This window comes from Cimex lectularius, unplaced genomic scaffold (assembly GCF_000648675.2).
Source record: "Cimex lectularius strain Harlan isolate CLEC.00 unplaced genomic scaffold, Clec_2.1 scaffold122, whole genome shotgun sequence".
NCBI lineage: Eukaryota > Metazoa > Arthropoda > Insecta > Hemiptera > Cimicidae > Cimex > Cimex lectularius.
In genome coordinates, this window is record NW_019392735.1 from 677,052 (window position 1) to 694,335 (window position 17,284).

The 17,284-nt window shown below is 35.5% G+C and overlaps 2 protein-coding genes across 4 annotated transcripts in view; one reads left to right on the forward strand and one right to left on the reverse strand.

Moving 5' to 3' along the window:
• LOC106662165 (espin) overlaps nucleotides 1-17,284 on the reverse strand; it is a 127,968-nt gene that overhangs the window by 96,800 nt on the left and 13,884 nt on the right. The window contains exon 1 of one of the 3 annotated variants that reach the window (XM_014386013.2): nucleotides 1,628-1,762. The exons of 1 other annotated variant lie outside the window; for it this stretch is intronic. The gene's annotated coding sequence lies outside the window, so the exon portion shown is untranslated. Of the gene's footprint in view, nucleotides 1-134; nucleotides 155-1,627; nucleotides 1,763-17,284 lie in introns of those variants that run through there. One more of the 3 variants, XM_024226949.1, reaches the window with a different exon arrangement.
• LOC106662169 overlaps nucleotides 1-17,284 on the forward strand; it is a 108,717-nt gene that overhangs the window by 89,937 nt on the left and 1,496 nt on the right. The window contains exon 3 of the mRNA XM_014386015.2: nucleotides 3,431-3,505. Coding sequence (XP_014241501.1) covers nucleotides 3,431-3,505 — 75 coding nt within the window. The remainder of the gene's footprint in view (nucleotides 1-3,430; nucleotides 3,506-17,284) is intronic.

Consider the following 17,284-nt stretch of genomic DNA (forward strand, 5'->3'; position numbering starts at 1 on the left):
TTTCACGGTGGACCGTTCAAAACGAGGGTAGAATCGGATCCCTTTGACAGTTTGCCGATAGAGCTTAACCATGAAAAACGCAAAAGAATGCTGTTTCTTATACCAGGAAGTGATAAGCTAGGCAATATGCTTACCTATATCCAATGTAAGACGGTAACTTCTCGGGAAAAACTAACTAAATCTAATCCTTATCAGCTTAAATATAAACTACTCAAAAGTCTAATTCTATCCTATTAATCCTTACACCTAAACAGAGTACTACATACTATCGAAAATCCAAGAATTATAAAGTCCCTCTTTTAAGAGTAGGAAAAAGGTTTTGTCAGAATCGTAATCATCATAACCACGATTATGCAGGGAAAGCGTTTTGGCCAGGTCATTACCGATAGTGAAAAGTTCATTTGAAAAAATTAGAATTATGCGCAGAAACAATTTAAGTAAAAACAATTAAGAATATTTAAATTAATACGGAATAAATAATTAGTGGTTATTGCTTGATAAATGTTTCATACATAATTGATTAATTATCATAATTATAATTATACTGCAATCTTAGTGATTAACCGTTATGTTAGGAAGTCGTGCAATCATTTATCAACCAATCGTATCCACCGGTTCAACTAACTGCATGGAAATTCACGAATTTTTCCACAGGTCAATTTTTTTAAATATTACACTATTGTTTTGTATTGATTTTTAGTTAGAATAACTTAAAATTCGATATGTTTTATTACTAAGAGTGTAGAGAATAAGGAGAGAGAGAGAGAGAGAGTGAGAGAGAGAGAAAGAGAAAGAAAGAGAGATAGGAGCGAAAAGTGGTGAGATAGATAAAGAGATATGTATAAATTAAAAAATAGGTAGGTACATAGATGGACAAGAATATTATAAGTGTAATATAAGAAAACTGGAATTTATGAATGTAGAGAGAAGAGAGAAATAATGAGATAGTGAAGAGAGACTATAGATGAAAGCTAAAAAAGTAAACATAGGAAAGAATTGAAAAGATATGTAATGTCTTAAAGAAAGACATGTGTGAAAGAAAGAAAAGTAGAGAAAAATAAAGAGATAGTTACATAGAGTAAGAGAGGTTTAAAAATCAATAATATAGGAACGAATGAGAAAGAAAGAGAGAAAGATAAGAGAAAAAGGGAAGGGAACGGGAATTAAATTAAATCAAATTAGATTTATATAATAATGATGGTTGGTTTTATGTTTTCTAAAATTGCTCTATATTTGACTTTTCCTTATTTTGCAAATAAAAAAATCGTTCAAATGGGGTAATTATCTTTTTTGGTTCTCCTAATTTCAGGAATTTTTACATTTGTTAATCGTTTCTTTTGCTATAAACTGTTTATTCAGCCTAGCCCATACGAACAAAACGTATAATATGAATAAAATATGGACAACTTTGGAAAGCAGCAAAAAGGGTCTAACCGGCCAGTTTTGGCTTTTTTGGTTCTCCAAATTTCAGGAATTTTTGCATTTTTTTAACCGTTTCTTTTGTTATAAACGCCTAGTCCAGGCAAACTAAAATTCAAATATAGATTAACATGAACATAAAATCAACAACAGTAGATAATGGCCAAAAGAGGTTAATTTAAATTTAACTTGTTTTTCTGATATTTACCCTTTAAGTTTTACTATTGTGTAAATAGTAAAATGTTATCAGTGTGATTGACTCCGGTCCGCCTGGTCTCGCTGCATTCCGGTCAGAGCTCAAGATTAAAATGGTACAACGGAGCGCATCTAAATACATTATTGCTCACAATGCGTGAACATGATAGTACAGGGCTCCCTTAGACTATTTTTTTTCTCTGGAAAACAATAACAAATTTTATTCTCCAGATAACTTGTTCGTCATTGTTTATCACAGTATTATATATTATTTTTCGTTCGTATTTATTCTAGTTCGCGTCCGTTTTATACTATGTGTTTCTTTTTCAAGGTTGTAAATATTTCAACTTTATTAACCTGGTTCTATGTTCGACGCGTTTTATATAAATTAATATTATTATTAATATATTGATTGCCCAGTTTTACGACGTTTGGCCTGTTTGAACTGTTAATTTCAAAACTAAATAAAAAGCGAAGGCGAGAAAGGAGATATGAGAAGAAAGAAAACCGTAAATCGACAATTTACAGAAAGAAAGTAAATAAAAAGAATAAGAAATGATAGCAAACAAACACCCAGGAACAAGTAACCCAAAAGAAATGGATTTTAATAGTTTAATATTGTATTTGTATATCCAATTATAACTCTATTATTGTTTATTTATAATTTCAACTGAAAACTGTATATACTGTGTCTGGATTGAGATTTTTGCTTGCAAATCATGTCACAAAAACCTGACCCATTAATCCCACTTTCAACTGATTTAAAATACAACAAAAGGTTGAAGATTGTTTATTGTTATTTAAACAGCGACAAAACGTAGGTAAAGTTGATTTTCTTTTATGATTTCGACAACTGTCGAAAAGTGAAACTTCTATTTGCCCACTGACCTGTTATTTTTCGATATTATGGAGAAAGCATCGTTTCCACCCACCTGAAACAAATAAAGAAGGGTAATTAGAAAAACATTAACGAGATTGTCGAAAGAAAATTTATAGAATTAAAAGTAACCGGATGAGGACGTAAACGAGGAGTAGAGGAACGGGTCAACTAGGACCGAATTCGACGAAAGTAAAGGGGAGAAAAAAAGGGGAAACTTTTGTGTACATTTGGAACTGGGTTATAGAAAGAGGAGACAATCGGTATCACACGTGTCCGAGTCAAAGGAGAAAGGTTGCCCGTCAAGAACGAAACGGGTAAAAGGAACGGAGAAAATCATTTCTTTTTTTTTTTAATTTCCCAAGAAGGGAAGAAAGAAAACTTATTGGTGTCAGGCCACTATTCCTCATAACGACTTCGGTACAACTGAGATTGAATACATATAAACCCCGAGCGGAGTAGATAAACCAACATTAATTAAGAGTGGAAAAATAAGTCCAAAAATATATTATAATTTTTTTCCTGTTGCGTTTTAAAGTTGTTTTTTAACAAACAGCAGGTTTGGAACTAAGTAAATAATCTTCACATCAAGTCTATGTCGTTCAAGAAGTTCAAACAAAGCAAAAAAATGTTAATTAAAGCAAAAACAATTAATTCTGTCCATAATATTAAGAAAAAAATGTTGGCAGTTGAGTGATCAAAGCAGAACTGTCTTTCAGACAGGGTTATCACGGGGATGACTTCTGATTCCAGGTGAACAGGGAAAACAGACGGACCAGAATAATGTGTCTCAAGTTACTTTATTTTATTTCTCGTCTTATAAACCATTTCAGCTGAGGCTGATACACCCTTCTAATACTTTTAATAGATTAATGTACTACTAATACTTCTAATAATTTTCTAATAAATTAATACTTTTACTTTTTACTCTTTTCAGAGATTGGTGAAACACCAGATTTCAAGATGAGTCATCACGCTTTCCAGTTGTCAAATGGTGCTGCGTTATTCGAGAATGTAAGTCAGGATTCGTAAATTACTATTATCAGCCTAAGCTTAAAATAACACCTTAAGTATCTTACAATCTTTGGCGTTCAGATTATTATAATTCGTCAGAGGGTTAAATCTTATCGAAAACGGAAAAATGACTACTGGTTTTGGTAAGAATTATTTATTAAAGGTGTAAAGTGGATATTTTCTAAAAACATCCAAAGTTATCTCAAGAGCCTGGATTATTGTTTTGCTTTTGGTGGAAGTATGTATGACCAGTTCGTTCCAAACGGTTTTTAATACTTTTGGTTATGGATGTTTAAAAACTAAGTAATACATTTTGATCAAAAGGAATAAAGCACTTCAAAGAAAGGATTCACGTATATCCTGCCGTCATGTCGTCTGTCTTTTAAAAAGGTGGAACTTATAAAGTCAAAAAGGTGTAATGTAGGATTAGAAAATTAACATTTTTTTCCCATTTCTGTATAAAATATGGGTAGAAACGGATCATATTTTGAGCAGTACCACATTAATTTTGGGTATTTTGATATAATAACTTTTTCGAAAAGTGTATTGCATTCTTCCTGAATATAGGAGTAATGGATTTCAACTTTATTTCAAGCCCTCGTTAAATAAGCATTGCAAGCAACAAAACGATTTTCCTCGACCTGCTTATAGTCCTGAAGTAGCACCATCCGGTGACTATCATTTCCTGTAAATTACATTTAATTACATTCGAAAGGAAATAACATTTAAAAGTACATATATGTGAAATTTAGATATGCTACGCCATGAAACAGAAGGATCAGGTCATAGACCACAAACATATAAATGCTTCCTTTATGTACATAAAACATGGCTAAGAAGATACACAAATTTGTGGATATTCTTTTTCACCTTACCTGGGGATGCAGAAATGTTGGCTTAAATTAGATTAGGAAGGGTTAGGATTAAGAATGTTGGTTTAGGTAGAATTAAGGTAGGTATTACGGTTTGGGTTAGTTTAGGTTAGGTTGGGTTAGGCTACATATCTATATCGAATGTTTTTCTGAGTAGAGAAGAAAATATGCTAGTGGAAATAAATTTTTCACCCTCCCACTCTCTCCCTTTCATCCTCTCACTCTCTCACTCTCTCTCTCTCTTTTTTTCTCTGTCTCTCTCTCTCTCTCTCTCTCTCTCGTTCTCTTTATTTTCCTCTTTCTTTTTTCCTCCCTTTATCTATCTTTTTATCTATCTAATTATCTACATATTTACGGACTACACTGTAACAACCTAATTATAGAAATGATTAAACAGAATGATAATTCCTCCAGAAAATAGACCGGAAGAATCCCAGTGAGTAAGAAGGAGCTAAATTACAGATCAAAGCATCAAATCGCTTGAGGAGTGCTAGTGAATAAATAAATTCTCTCCTTGAAGTAAAATAAAAGATGGTGTTACAAAACGAAAATGAGTGATGCTGCAAGAAGATTTGCACGTTCCCTGGAAGAATTGTGCATTTTTCAATTGATGAACCATGTAATTTAAGCAGGACGTATGATTCTTGTTAAGCTTATGTTGTATCATGGAAAATCCGGAAAATGATTTAAAAGCTACAATAATTTTTTTTTCTAATTTTTTGTCCATACTTTAAGAAACTCTCGAGGAAAGTGCACGAGATTCACGGTCATGGGCTTTGCGCGAGAGCCTGGGTCACGGGATTGCGAAAAATCGGAAGGTCTTTTCTCAACAAAAGCGTTATTGTTTCTTCTCCTTTTTATTAATAATCGTAATCGTCGAGCGTGTTTCCGCGACACGAGATCAGACTTGATCAGTGTCGATGTGCCAACAGCCTGGATGGAGGCCGGGCTCCGTCAGATATTTTTCAATTAGCACGGCGTTTCCTCATTTCGGAGATAACTTTCGACGGCTTCGTCGTTTAATTAACAGCGTTGTCCGACTGGTGGCTCCGAGGGCGTGCCGAATCGCGAACAATACCGTTGAAACGAGGTTAAAACGGACCAAACTCTGTTCACGCAGAGTCTCGCCGTGAAACGTCTACGAAGGATTTTTTTTCTCTAAAATCCCAAACAAATGAATTTGATTTTTAGAAATGTATTAAAAGAAATGCTGTGTAACATGAACATGTTCTTAAATAATACATTTAATCCTCTCAGGTAACCACTTAATTTTGATTTTCCGTTTTGCAAATTTGAGCTAAAATATTTTCCTGGCCGGCTAAACTGTTCGTTTTCAGAATCACCGGCATGATATCGGTCAGCCCGCTCGTTATAAAAGTGAAAATAAGCGTCAATGTAATTGGACGAATTTTCCCGGGGCGAGAGCTGGGAGTTCATTGTTCCCAGCACATTTACATCTATGCCTAAGGGAAACGTGTCAATCAGGATTTTATCATAAAGCCTAACATGCCTTTCATAATTTAAAAAAATATGCTAAAACCACAAAATTTCAAAGGATGCCTTAGAAAAATTAGCTATTAAAGCTATACACGTATAAATACAAATTTCCTTCTTTATTTGCATGTAGAAATGATACTGGAACACCACTCAAACTTTTAGTCTGTTTAATCTTAATGAGTCTGTACGTGCGTTTTGTTGTACTCCCAAATAAACCCCCCCCCCTATTGAAGAAGGAAACCAACACGTCAACCTCGCCAGATAGATCAAAATAGGGAATGTACTTATAAAAAACAAAACAAAACCAAATCAGAAAAGCCTGATGTGAAGCTTTTTTCGCAACATCAGAGTCGGGTACGAATGCAGGGCCGCTGGATTCGAACCCGGGACCTTTACTTTACAGTGATGAGCGCCGTGTCAACGCCTGAAGCGTTGCGGCCATCGACTCCCCCATCTTGATGTGAATGATTTGTATTTTAGGAGTCAAGAAACCAATAGACTTAATATCTGCCTGTATCTCCTCTCTCAATATCCATTGTTTATATTACATGGCCTAGTCTTGCAGATGGTTTTCTATTTATGAGCCTGAGGGCTGCTGCTAGGGCTTCTCCTTGGATTAAAATATGAAGCGATGGGAGGTTTAATAACCCCTCCAGGGCCGCAGTTGGCGTAGTACTCATGGATCCAGTGACACTGAGACTAGTTTGTCTTTGGGTGCCACTTAGAGTCTTAGTCTACCACACTACCTACCTATGTGTCAACATCGGCCTTAAGACGCGGGTGTACACCCGTAGAGTCATTTTGTGACTTAATCCCCAGATTTTGGCGCAGGGCCTTCTCAACCTCCCCCAGGCAATTTTGGCACTCTGGGTGGTTTTAGTTAAATGTTGATTCCATGTGAACAGCTGGTCTAGGGTGATCCCTAGATATTTACCCTCCTTGGAAAATGGGATATGGGTATCGGTTAGATTTGGAGTTTTTAGGCTTCCTATTGTCCTCTTCCTTGTGAATGGAATCATTATGGTTGTGTGGGGATTACTAGAAAACTCCTCTCATTTGCACCACCCTGTCAATTAGATATCCTAAATGAGACAAAAACAAACACTTTGAGACCTTAGAATCCGCATAATCTAACTGTTTTGACTTTTATTTTCGAAGAACTCCATATAGATATATTATTTCGAGTAAAACGTCAATTGCCCAATAATTAATCAATCGCCCAAAATTGATTGCTAGAATATAGGCTTCAAAAGACTGATATTCTCTTAATATTGCACATCTTTATAGAAGTTCTGTATGTTGTAACCGTGTTTGAAAGCAGTTACACTAACGCGTTTTTATCCTTTTATCGATTTACCTACCTTGAAGAGAAATCTTATCTTCCTTCATCAAACATGATTTTATAAACGTGACATCTAGATATTTATAATAAAGTTGGATTTGTGGGCAGTTGAAAACATTGTATCAAGAACTTCGCCTTCAGTCCGATCGCGGCTTCTGCTAAAAAGACCTGTCCTCGTCGTGTACGTGATCCCTTTTAAAAACGTTTCTGCCTTGTTAAAGTGCCCGTTTTCCTTCTATTCTTATTGTCTAATAAGATTCTTTCTATTCTCGAAAAGAGGTTAGGATGAAAAGAAATAGAAATGAAAATACCTTCAGATGGGATATGCGAAGAACATGAGATATGAAAAAATAAAACCGATTGAAAATATGACAAAACCTATTTCATTAGGCTGTATTCGTAATTTTTAGTTTTCACTTTGCAACATAAAGATTATGCACGTTTTTTTTTCTCTACTAACTAAAACATCTCCTTTCCAATCCTTATTACCTAAGGCTGAAGTCCTACCGGACTTCCTACTCAATTGATCGCTGCTTTAAAAAGTAAGGCGAGGCAATGAGTTTCCAGATATGAAATTGCTTCCCACAAGATGACTTTCTTGGTCCCATCCTGTACTCTACGTTGCTCACTGGCCAATCCATTCCAACACCACACTTTTAAACCTGTGCGAACGATAATGTTATGTACAATCCTGAGTCCCCCATATCCACCGCCAATTTTCAGGAACACCCCGAGTTCATCTTAGAATGATGCAAGAAAAAAGATGAATTTGACGAGAACAAATGCACCCGAATCACTTGAAAACGTGAACAATTAAGAATATCTCTAGGATCAAAATCAAACACAACTGTAACAGAAGACTTCTGACGTTCTTCGTGAGATACACTCAAATTTTTCGTCTTGCCCTTTTGCTCAAACCCTCTCTCTATTCTAATCACCATAATCGTCCAAGTCGCATTAAACTACTTCCAAATTATTATTTTTTAATCTTTTTAAAAGGTAATGATTGAGATCAAAAAAATCAGTGTCACGAGCGGGATTCAAACTCACGTAGTTGAACAAAATTGATCATATATCGTTGATTAAAGTTTTTGACAAGAACTTAAAATTTACATGGAATTTACCTTCAAAAAATGGTACGGAATTATTTTGAACCTGACATACTGAAATGTTTCTCACCATTGTGAAACTAATATTTACTTACACAATTACAATTACGTTGAAAATTTATATACTGTGACTGAACAGTTAAGACCCTTTTCTCTGGGAAATATTCACAGATATTAAATAGATAGTAATCACCAGGACTTTATTTATTCTTTATTTCTGTACTGAAGACCGTATTGCATCCCAGCTGGTTCACGTTATCTTAAGAATTGTCAGTCAAAAACCTTTATTAGCCAAGAACAAACGTTGAAAGTAGTAAATCCACTAGATTTCGTGGTCCGATTGACCAAATAACTTATTTCAATTTATTAATCTTCATGTAAGGTTTGGTTGAGATAAAAAGTCAGTGTCACGAGCGGGATTCGAACCCATGACCTTCGGCAAAATACGCCGCTGCTCTACCACTTGAGCTATCGCGACTTCGATCCGTTCGGACACTAACTTCCCATCTCAAACTCATCTCTCGAATTTTCCCTCCTTTTTGCCATTTTTCAAATGCCATGTAATCTATTTGATTCGTGGGTTCGAATCCCGTGACACTGACTTTTTTATCTCAACCTATTCCTTACATAAAGATTAATTAATTGAAAAAAGTTAATTGGTCAATCGGACCACGAACTGTAATGGATTTAACAATTAAAATGAAAAATGGCAAAAAGGAGGGAAAATTCAAAAGTTGCGGTTGAGATGGGAAGTTGGTGTCCGAGTGGATCGAGGTCACGATAGCTCAAGTGGTAGAGCAGCGGCGTATCTAGCCGAAGATCGTGGGTTCGAATCCCGCTCGTGCCATTGACTTTTTTTCTCAACTAAAAACCTTTTGTAATATTAATTGGTCAAGCGGACCACAAAATTAGGTAATTAAAATGAAATATATCTTTACTAAAGTTCCCCGTGGCCATATCATTTGTCGCCGAGAATCGAATCCTGATTACACGACATTTGAAAAATTGCAAAAAGGAGGGAAAATTCAAAAGTTAGGTTCAGATGGTAAGTTGATGTCCGAGTGGTTCGACATCCGATAGCTCAAGTTTAGAGCAGCAGCGTATTCAGCCGAAGGACGTGCGTTCGAATCCCGCTTGCGACACTAGCTTTTTTATTTCAACCAGTACCTTACATAAAGATTAATTTTCATGATAAAGTTAAGAAAAATTTTTAGTATGTAAACTACATAATTCACGAATTTAACAGACGTCTGTGGTTGGAAATTTCACACCTTACATAAAGATTAATTATTTGAAAAATAATTAATAATTTGAACTCATAACTTTTGTTCCAATACTCGTTGTTATAGTTTTTAATTTTATTTATTAATTCTACGTTTATTTTTTTTATTACTAATATTTCTTGAAGTTCGCCGCGGACCCCCAGCTTAGATAGGGTCGGCAGACAAGGGGTCCCCGGACATAGTTTGGGAAGCCATGGTATTACCATCACCCAACTAAAAATAACGCCTAAACATTTTTGTATCTCCTTCATTCATCATGAGTTTTGCTACGATTTCATTAAAAACAAGTAAAAGTTTCAAGATAAAATGAACAACTGCTTTGTTTACTTTTATTTTGTTTCTTGAGAAGTAGAGCTACGACATGTGTTAATTATTTTTCAAAAATGATACAACGCAATTGTACTGAAAGTTATAAAGTTAAATCACGTGTATAAACTTAATCGTAAAATGTTTGCGTTGTTATGTGTATTTCTCTACGTAGCAGTGTCCTTTGGAAAGAATTTGAACCTAATCGGCGATGATAGTGAATACGCACCAGACTCGATGTTATTATACAACATTTGCCAAGGTGAGACTATCAAATGCCTAGCATCTTTGTTAAGGCTAGATATGTTCGTTTCTGCCGCGCACTGTTTGAGCGGAAATGTTTCTCTGTCGGACAAAAATCGGATTCTTCTCCGCATACTCCCCTCTCCGTGCTCGAAGCCAATTGCATCGTCTGACCCGTATGTTGTAGAAATAAAAAAACATGTCAACTACCATAATGAAAATAAGGACAGGGACATTTACGACGTCGCGGTTGGATATTTGGATCCTCCTTTTGAGGCGGATGGCTATTACAAAACAGCAACTTTGCCCGGTCTTGTTAGTTTTTCCAATTCTTGGAAAGACGTCGTTAATAACCGATTAAAGTGCGTTGCATATGCTTGGAATAAGAACCGAAAAATTATGCTTAAAGAGATGTCCATGAAGAAGAAGAATCGGCCTCGCACATGGTACTCACTTGTACGCTACATAGATGTAAAACCCGCGGATGAATGTAAATGGTCGGAGCACTGCATGATGCCAACTTCAGATTACCAAATTTTTCACGATTACGATTTAGGAGCACCTCTACTGTGCGGCAAACACTTGTTCGGATTTTACCAAGGCGATGGTTACACTTTCGTCTTGTTCGACAAAGAAACGAGATTCTTCGAAGTTGAAATTAGCGACGAGAAGAAAAATTCTAAAAATATTAAGAAACGAGCACATTACAATACGAACAGTTCCAACATGTACGCGGCTCTCACTTCCGTCATGATCGGATCACTCTTCAACGCCTTACACTACTTTCTTTTAAACTCTCAATAAATCTGTACCAAAATTCATTTAAAAACATATGAAATTGTTTATCTTATTGTTTACATTTGCATGGATTTCAGTGGAATTCTAATCTAGTAAATTTTTGCAATCGTTATTAAACACCTGGGAAAGGTTAATGACAATTCATCATTATGAAATGATACGATCATATTAACAAAGGCAGCGGCCGAAGAGACAGCCAATTCACGTTTAAAACAAAACAGTGGTTAGAGGACACCAACGGAATTGTTCATACGTAGAAAGAAAAATAGCAAAACGAGTATTAGACAAACATTAGATTGACATACTTAACTTTATTTACAAAATTCAGAACACAACTCGAGCCAAATTCAAAAGTAATAATTGAACATTAATGAATTAATGAGAAGAGTGAGGTTGTTTAGCCTGCACAATTTGGATATGCTGGTTTTAATTTTGGATATATGAAGACGTCCGGTTCTACATCTAGACAGCTTCGATATTTAGTTTTGGGGCTGTATAGATACGGATTCGCATACAAGAAATCGGTTTAGTTTTTCAACGAGCGGTTGGACTTTTTTGTTTTTCCAGATCGAGACCAAAATGGGGGGGGGTAAGTATCGGATTCGAAAGTAGATTTCAAGTCTATTATGTTTCGTGGTCCGATTGACCAAATAACTTCTTCCAATAAACTTTATGTAAGGTATTGGTTGAAATTAAAAAGTCAGTGTCACAAGCGGGATTCGAACCCACGACCTTCGGCTAAAACGTCGCTGCTGAGTCACTTGAGCTAGCGTGACTTCGATCCACTCGGTCACCAACTCCCTATCTCAGCCTACCTTTCGAATTTTCCCTCCTTTTTTCCATTTTTCAAATGTCGTGTAATCAATTCGATTCTCGGCGACAAATGAAATGGCCATGGAGAGTTTTAGTGAAGATATACTTCATTTTAAATATTAAATCCATTAGATTTCGCGGTCTGATTGACCAAATAACTTATTTCAATTTATTAATCTTTATGTAGGGTATTGGTTGAAATAAAAAAGTCAGTGCCACTAGCGGGATTCGAACTCACGGCTTTCGGCTAAAGTCACCGCTCCTCTATCACTTGAGCTACCGTGACTTCGATCCACTCGGTAGAGCAGCGGCGTATTTAGCCGAAGGTCTGGGTTCGAATCCCACTCGTGACACTGACTCTCTTATCTCAACCAAAACCATAAAGATTTATAAATTGGAATTGAAAGTAGTACCGAACGGTTCAACGCTTGATAGTAAATAATGAAAACAGTCCAGCAATGATCTATTTTCGAGATGAAAATAGGAAATATTTCCGCTTTTAAACATCTCTACAGAGACAAAAAAGTTGATATCTTTCTCAAGCCTGTATGTGCTTAGGATTTGTTTAATGTAGGGCAGGAAACGGGATGAGGCTAAACTGCCGTGACAAATGGATTTGGCTTGCCCACTACCGCCTCACGGCTGCATAGTCATCGCTGACAACAAAGTTTACAACGATTACACAATAATATGAAATATCCATGTTCATCGGGGTATGTTTGTCCGTTAGAAAATTATCGTGGAGATTTACAAAAAAAGCTTAGTAGAAAGAAAATGTTTTGTAGCAGTATTTCTGCAGTTTGTGGCTGTTTGGAAGAATTCAGAATTAAATTGGCGTTGATAAGTCAGAATGAGATTTTTACAAAAATGATCTATCTAATGACCCACGGAAGATGTCCACCCTTTTAACTTACTTTTGGTCCGATTTTAATCAATCACCATTGCGTTATGAAGCCTAGGTTTTCTATGCGTCTGTTTCTTCTGTTCAAGAAATATCTTTTTGGTTTATTGTTTTTTGTCATAAAAAATAATCCGTATTCGATATCTTAATTTTTATATAAGTTAGAAGAAGTAACATTTTCACGTCGGCCGGTTACTATAAACACCACTCCAGGAAACTTGAGTTTCCTATTTAGTGAAGAACGACAATTTTCTACAACCAAAAATTCTCGGATGTGGATGAAAGGGTAGAAAAACAGAATGCCAGTGTTAAAATAAATAATATTTTTAACTTTCAACACATTTTTGTATCGGTTTCTATTTCAATAGTCATTACTTTCTTATTTACAACTATCGGAATATTTCGAATTAATAATTAATAATGGAATTAATTCGTATTAATAATTCTCCCCTTAAGAACTTCGATGTCAACTAAAGGAGTTCTGTAGACTACAGATTTTAAATTGCCTCAAAATAAAAAGTCTAGTGGTGTCAAGTCTGAATAAAGAAAGCGAATAAAGATTTTTATGTCAAAAACAACGAACCAAAAAGTGATTTCCGGAACCGTTGAAACATCTACAAACTATATAACGAAAATTTAAAAAAATATATATCAAAATCGGGCCAAAATTTAGGAACCTAGGGGGCTGGACATCCGTGAGGACACATAAGGAAATCAATGAAGAACCCGAAAGACATTAAGAACAAATATTGTTATTTAATTTCTATGATTGTTTTTTATTCTCAGGATCATGATTGCATGTCAAAGAATCAAATTAAAAAAAAAAAAATTAAAAAAGAATGTAAAATAAATTCTTCCTTGAGAAAATTAGAAATAACAATGCTGCCAAAAAATGAATCAAATTCCTACATTTGTAGACTCGTTTCATGTAATGTTTACAATTATTTATCACAGAGAATATGATTAAATTCATTAGATAAAATTGAGATTTGGTTGTGCTTGTCATCGATGATCAATGCTTATGCAAGCAAGAATCATTTAGTGAAAGTAAGTAATTTAAAATGATTGCTTCTTTCCGAGATTTTCAGAACATGCGTCAAATTAAAGAAAAATAGATAAAATCGATTTTTTCATAAGAAAGGATAACGTGGATAATGTAATACTCCATGTGGATAATATTCCAAATTGGTGAGATTTCTCAATGAACTTGAAATTTGCCCGTTTTTTATCCTCGCTGGGTTGGTCTGTCAATCTTCCAAGATCTTACACTGAAGATGCAGGCCAACTCATAAGGGTACCAAAATAATCGGTTACGACCATATCTCACAGTCCAAATTGTTTTCAATGGACAAGTTCGATTGTAGAAATCTTCCATATTTTAGAATAAATCTTCCTTCCGACCTGAATCATAAAGATTTACCTCGAGGATCAGCTGACAAATCCTGCTAGTACACTACTGAGATTCTGAGGGTTGACGAAAGCCTCTCCTAACCTCGATCAGTCGCGGAAAGTGTGGTCAAGGCCGGCTGGAGCGGTGTCATCCTCTCAAGAGTAAGGATACGATTTTCCCCCCGTTCTATGAAATAGAAAACTATACGGCCTGATTGACCCGCACGGGTGAAAATCGCTTTCTTTCTTCGCAGCGATGGATCGCGGTGTAAGACGACCGCCCTCAAAGCCGACCGATGGAAATTTAGCCTCGGATGAAGTACGGTGTGCCATCGACACGTTGACCAGAACGACTTTCTTTTTAATACCTTTTCCTCAAAACTGGCATATTTCACAAATCTGTGAAATTTCCAACCACAGACGTCCAACTGTTATTATTCGGGAATTATGTAGTTCACCCACTAATTTTTTTCTTCTTTCTTAACTTTATTATGAAAATTAATCTTTATGTATGGGTTTGATTGAAATAAAAAAGCTAGTGTCACAAGCGGGATTCGAACCCACGACCTTCGGCTAAATACGCCGCTGCTCTACCACTTGAGCTATCGGACTTCGATCCACTCGGACACCAACTTCCCATCTCTACCTACCTTTCGAATTTTCGCATTAGAAAAATGGCAAAAAGGAGGGAAAATCGAAGTCACGATAGCTCAAGTGGTAGAGCAGCGGCGTGTTTAGCAAGAGAGAGAGAGAGAGAATAAGCAAATGATATGGATTTAGAACGAGAAAAAAATAAAAAGGATCAGGACAAAAAAATACCAATAATAGAGTGCGAGAGAGAAAGAAAGAGAGAGAGAGAAAGAAAGAGAGAGAGAGAAAGAAAGAGAGAGAGAGAGAGAGAGTGAGAGAGAGAGAGAGAGAGAGAGAGAGAGAGTGAGCGAGAAGAGAGTTCTTATTTAACCTATAATATATGGTCGTGTGTTCGAATCCCGCTTGTGACACTAGCTTTTTTATTTCACCCAATACCTTACATAAAGATTAATTAATTGAAAAAAGTTGTTTGGTCAATTGGACCACGAAATATATTGGATTTATCATGAAAACTGACAAGAAGGATGTGCAGAGCGACCAAATTGGTTGAACGAATGTTAAATTCGAAAATCAGCCCCAAATGCATTGTAATATTGATCCAAGATTCGTCCAAACAATTTTATCCATCGCATACAACAAGAATCGCTATAAGCAGTAACAAAATTTATTAAACGTAACCATCTTTAAACAACAACTTTTTATTACTTTTATCAATTGTAATTGTCAAGGCTCACATGGCCTCCTAAATTAATGAATTAATATTAATTTGTTTTTGATATTTGGAACATGTGATGGATCAGTGAGTGTACGACGACAGATAAAGTGAAATTAACCGTCAATATTTCAGAGTTATTTCACTTTATGACTCTTTTTACACTCACTGAGTTCCAAATTTCCAAAACAAATTAATATCAACTCATTAATTTAGGAGGCCATGTAAGCCTCACAAATTAATGAATTAATACTAATTTGTTTTGGTAATTTGGAACGTGAAATGGATCAGTGTGTGTAAGAAGAAAGATAAAGTGAAATAACTCTTAAACATTGACTGTCAATCAAATCTATTTTTTTTTTGCAATCAAATAACGTCATTTAACTACAGAGTTACAAATCGATTATCAGTCAGTATTTCAGAGTTATTTCACTTTATCTGCCGTTTTACAATCACTGATCCATCACATGTTCCAAATTTCCAAAATAAATTAATATCAACTCATTAATTTAGAGGCCATGAGAGCGTTACAAATTAATGAATTAATATTAATTTGTTTTGGCAATTTTGAACATGTGATGGATCAGTGGGTGTAAGAGGACGGAGAAAGTTAAATAACTGTGAAATATTGACTGTTAATCAATTCTATTATTTTAGCAATCGAACTACAGAGTTACTTACACATGTTATTCTTAATTGTTCATATGTTCAACTAATTATAAACAATTTTTCGAAATGAAAAACCCACGGCCTTCGGCTCAATAAGTCGTTGCTCCAACCACATGAGCTTCGAACGCCCATGCCACAAACTTCACCTGCGTCACAAATTTTTCATTTCGAAAATATTGTGTATAATTAATTGAGTTAGATGTTTAAACAGTTAGGAATGGGCGATCTCGGCTGGCTTAGAGGATGTGTGTTTGATTATTGGGGTCGAGATAGATCGAGCACATGGGGTAAAGTGGGACATTGGATCATTTCTTTCTCCTGAAGAAAGTTGTGCCCAGAGACAAAACGTGATTATCAGAGCTGGTTGGCCGGCTTCCACGATATCTCGTAAGGCTTAATTGAGAAGAGACCGGATTATTTACTGAAAACCCAAGGCACCACCACTTACTTAAGACATTTATATGCTGATAACAAAAAGACAATCTCTAGCCTGTAATTGTTTATTAAAACTTCAATTCGGCTTAAAATTAAGCACATTTCGTTTTTGTTTTAAGACAATAAAATAGTTCAAACGAAAGTCACAGTTGAAAAAAAGTTTACCAAATGACTTTAAAATCATCCTATAATTTCGAGGTTTTCTCATAAGTACGTTTCTGAAAAACCCAAATGTGACGTGATTTGGGTTCAAAATTAAAACATAATTGTCTGTCGTGAGGTCCAGGGGCGTCGGTGGCCGCAACGTTATAGGTCTTGACACGGCGCTCATCACTGTAAGGTAAAGGTCCGGGGTTCGAATCCAGCGGCCCGGCATTCAGTTACAAATGGGCTTTTTTTTCAAAAACGCCGGCACCCTGACGGTTTATATTACGTCTGTTGTTGCGAAACCTCGTAAAAAAATATTGTTATATCAAATGAAGGAATTAAAATAATGGTAAAATGTTAGTTAATTCCATTTCAATGTTTACCAATTCTGTCTTGTTGATAAATATATTATATATATATTTAAATAATATTATACTGGCCCAATAAAACCTAAGTTTAATTACTGCTCTTCCTCTTAAAAAAGCAGCTCATGAAATCAATACTGAAGAGAATGGGGTCCTTCTGGCCATAGCAAAACATGTTGGTGTGAACATTTTGAAAACAGTGATTATTGGTCCTTGATAAAGCTCTCTGCAACCATCAATCAATTGATGACGTTCTACAGCAAACCTATTGAATCACATGCAGTCGCAAATACTCAATACTATGTCC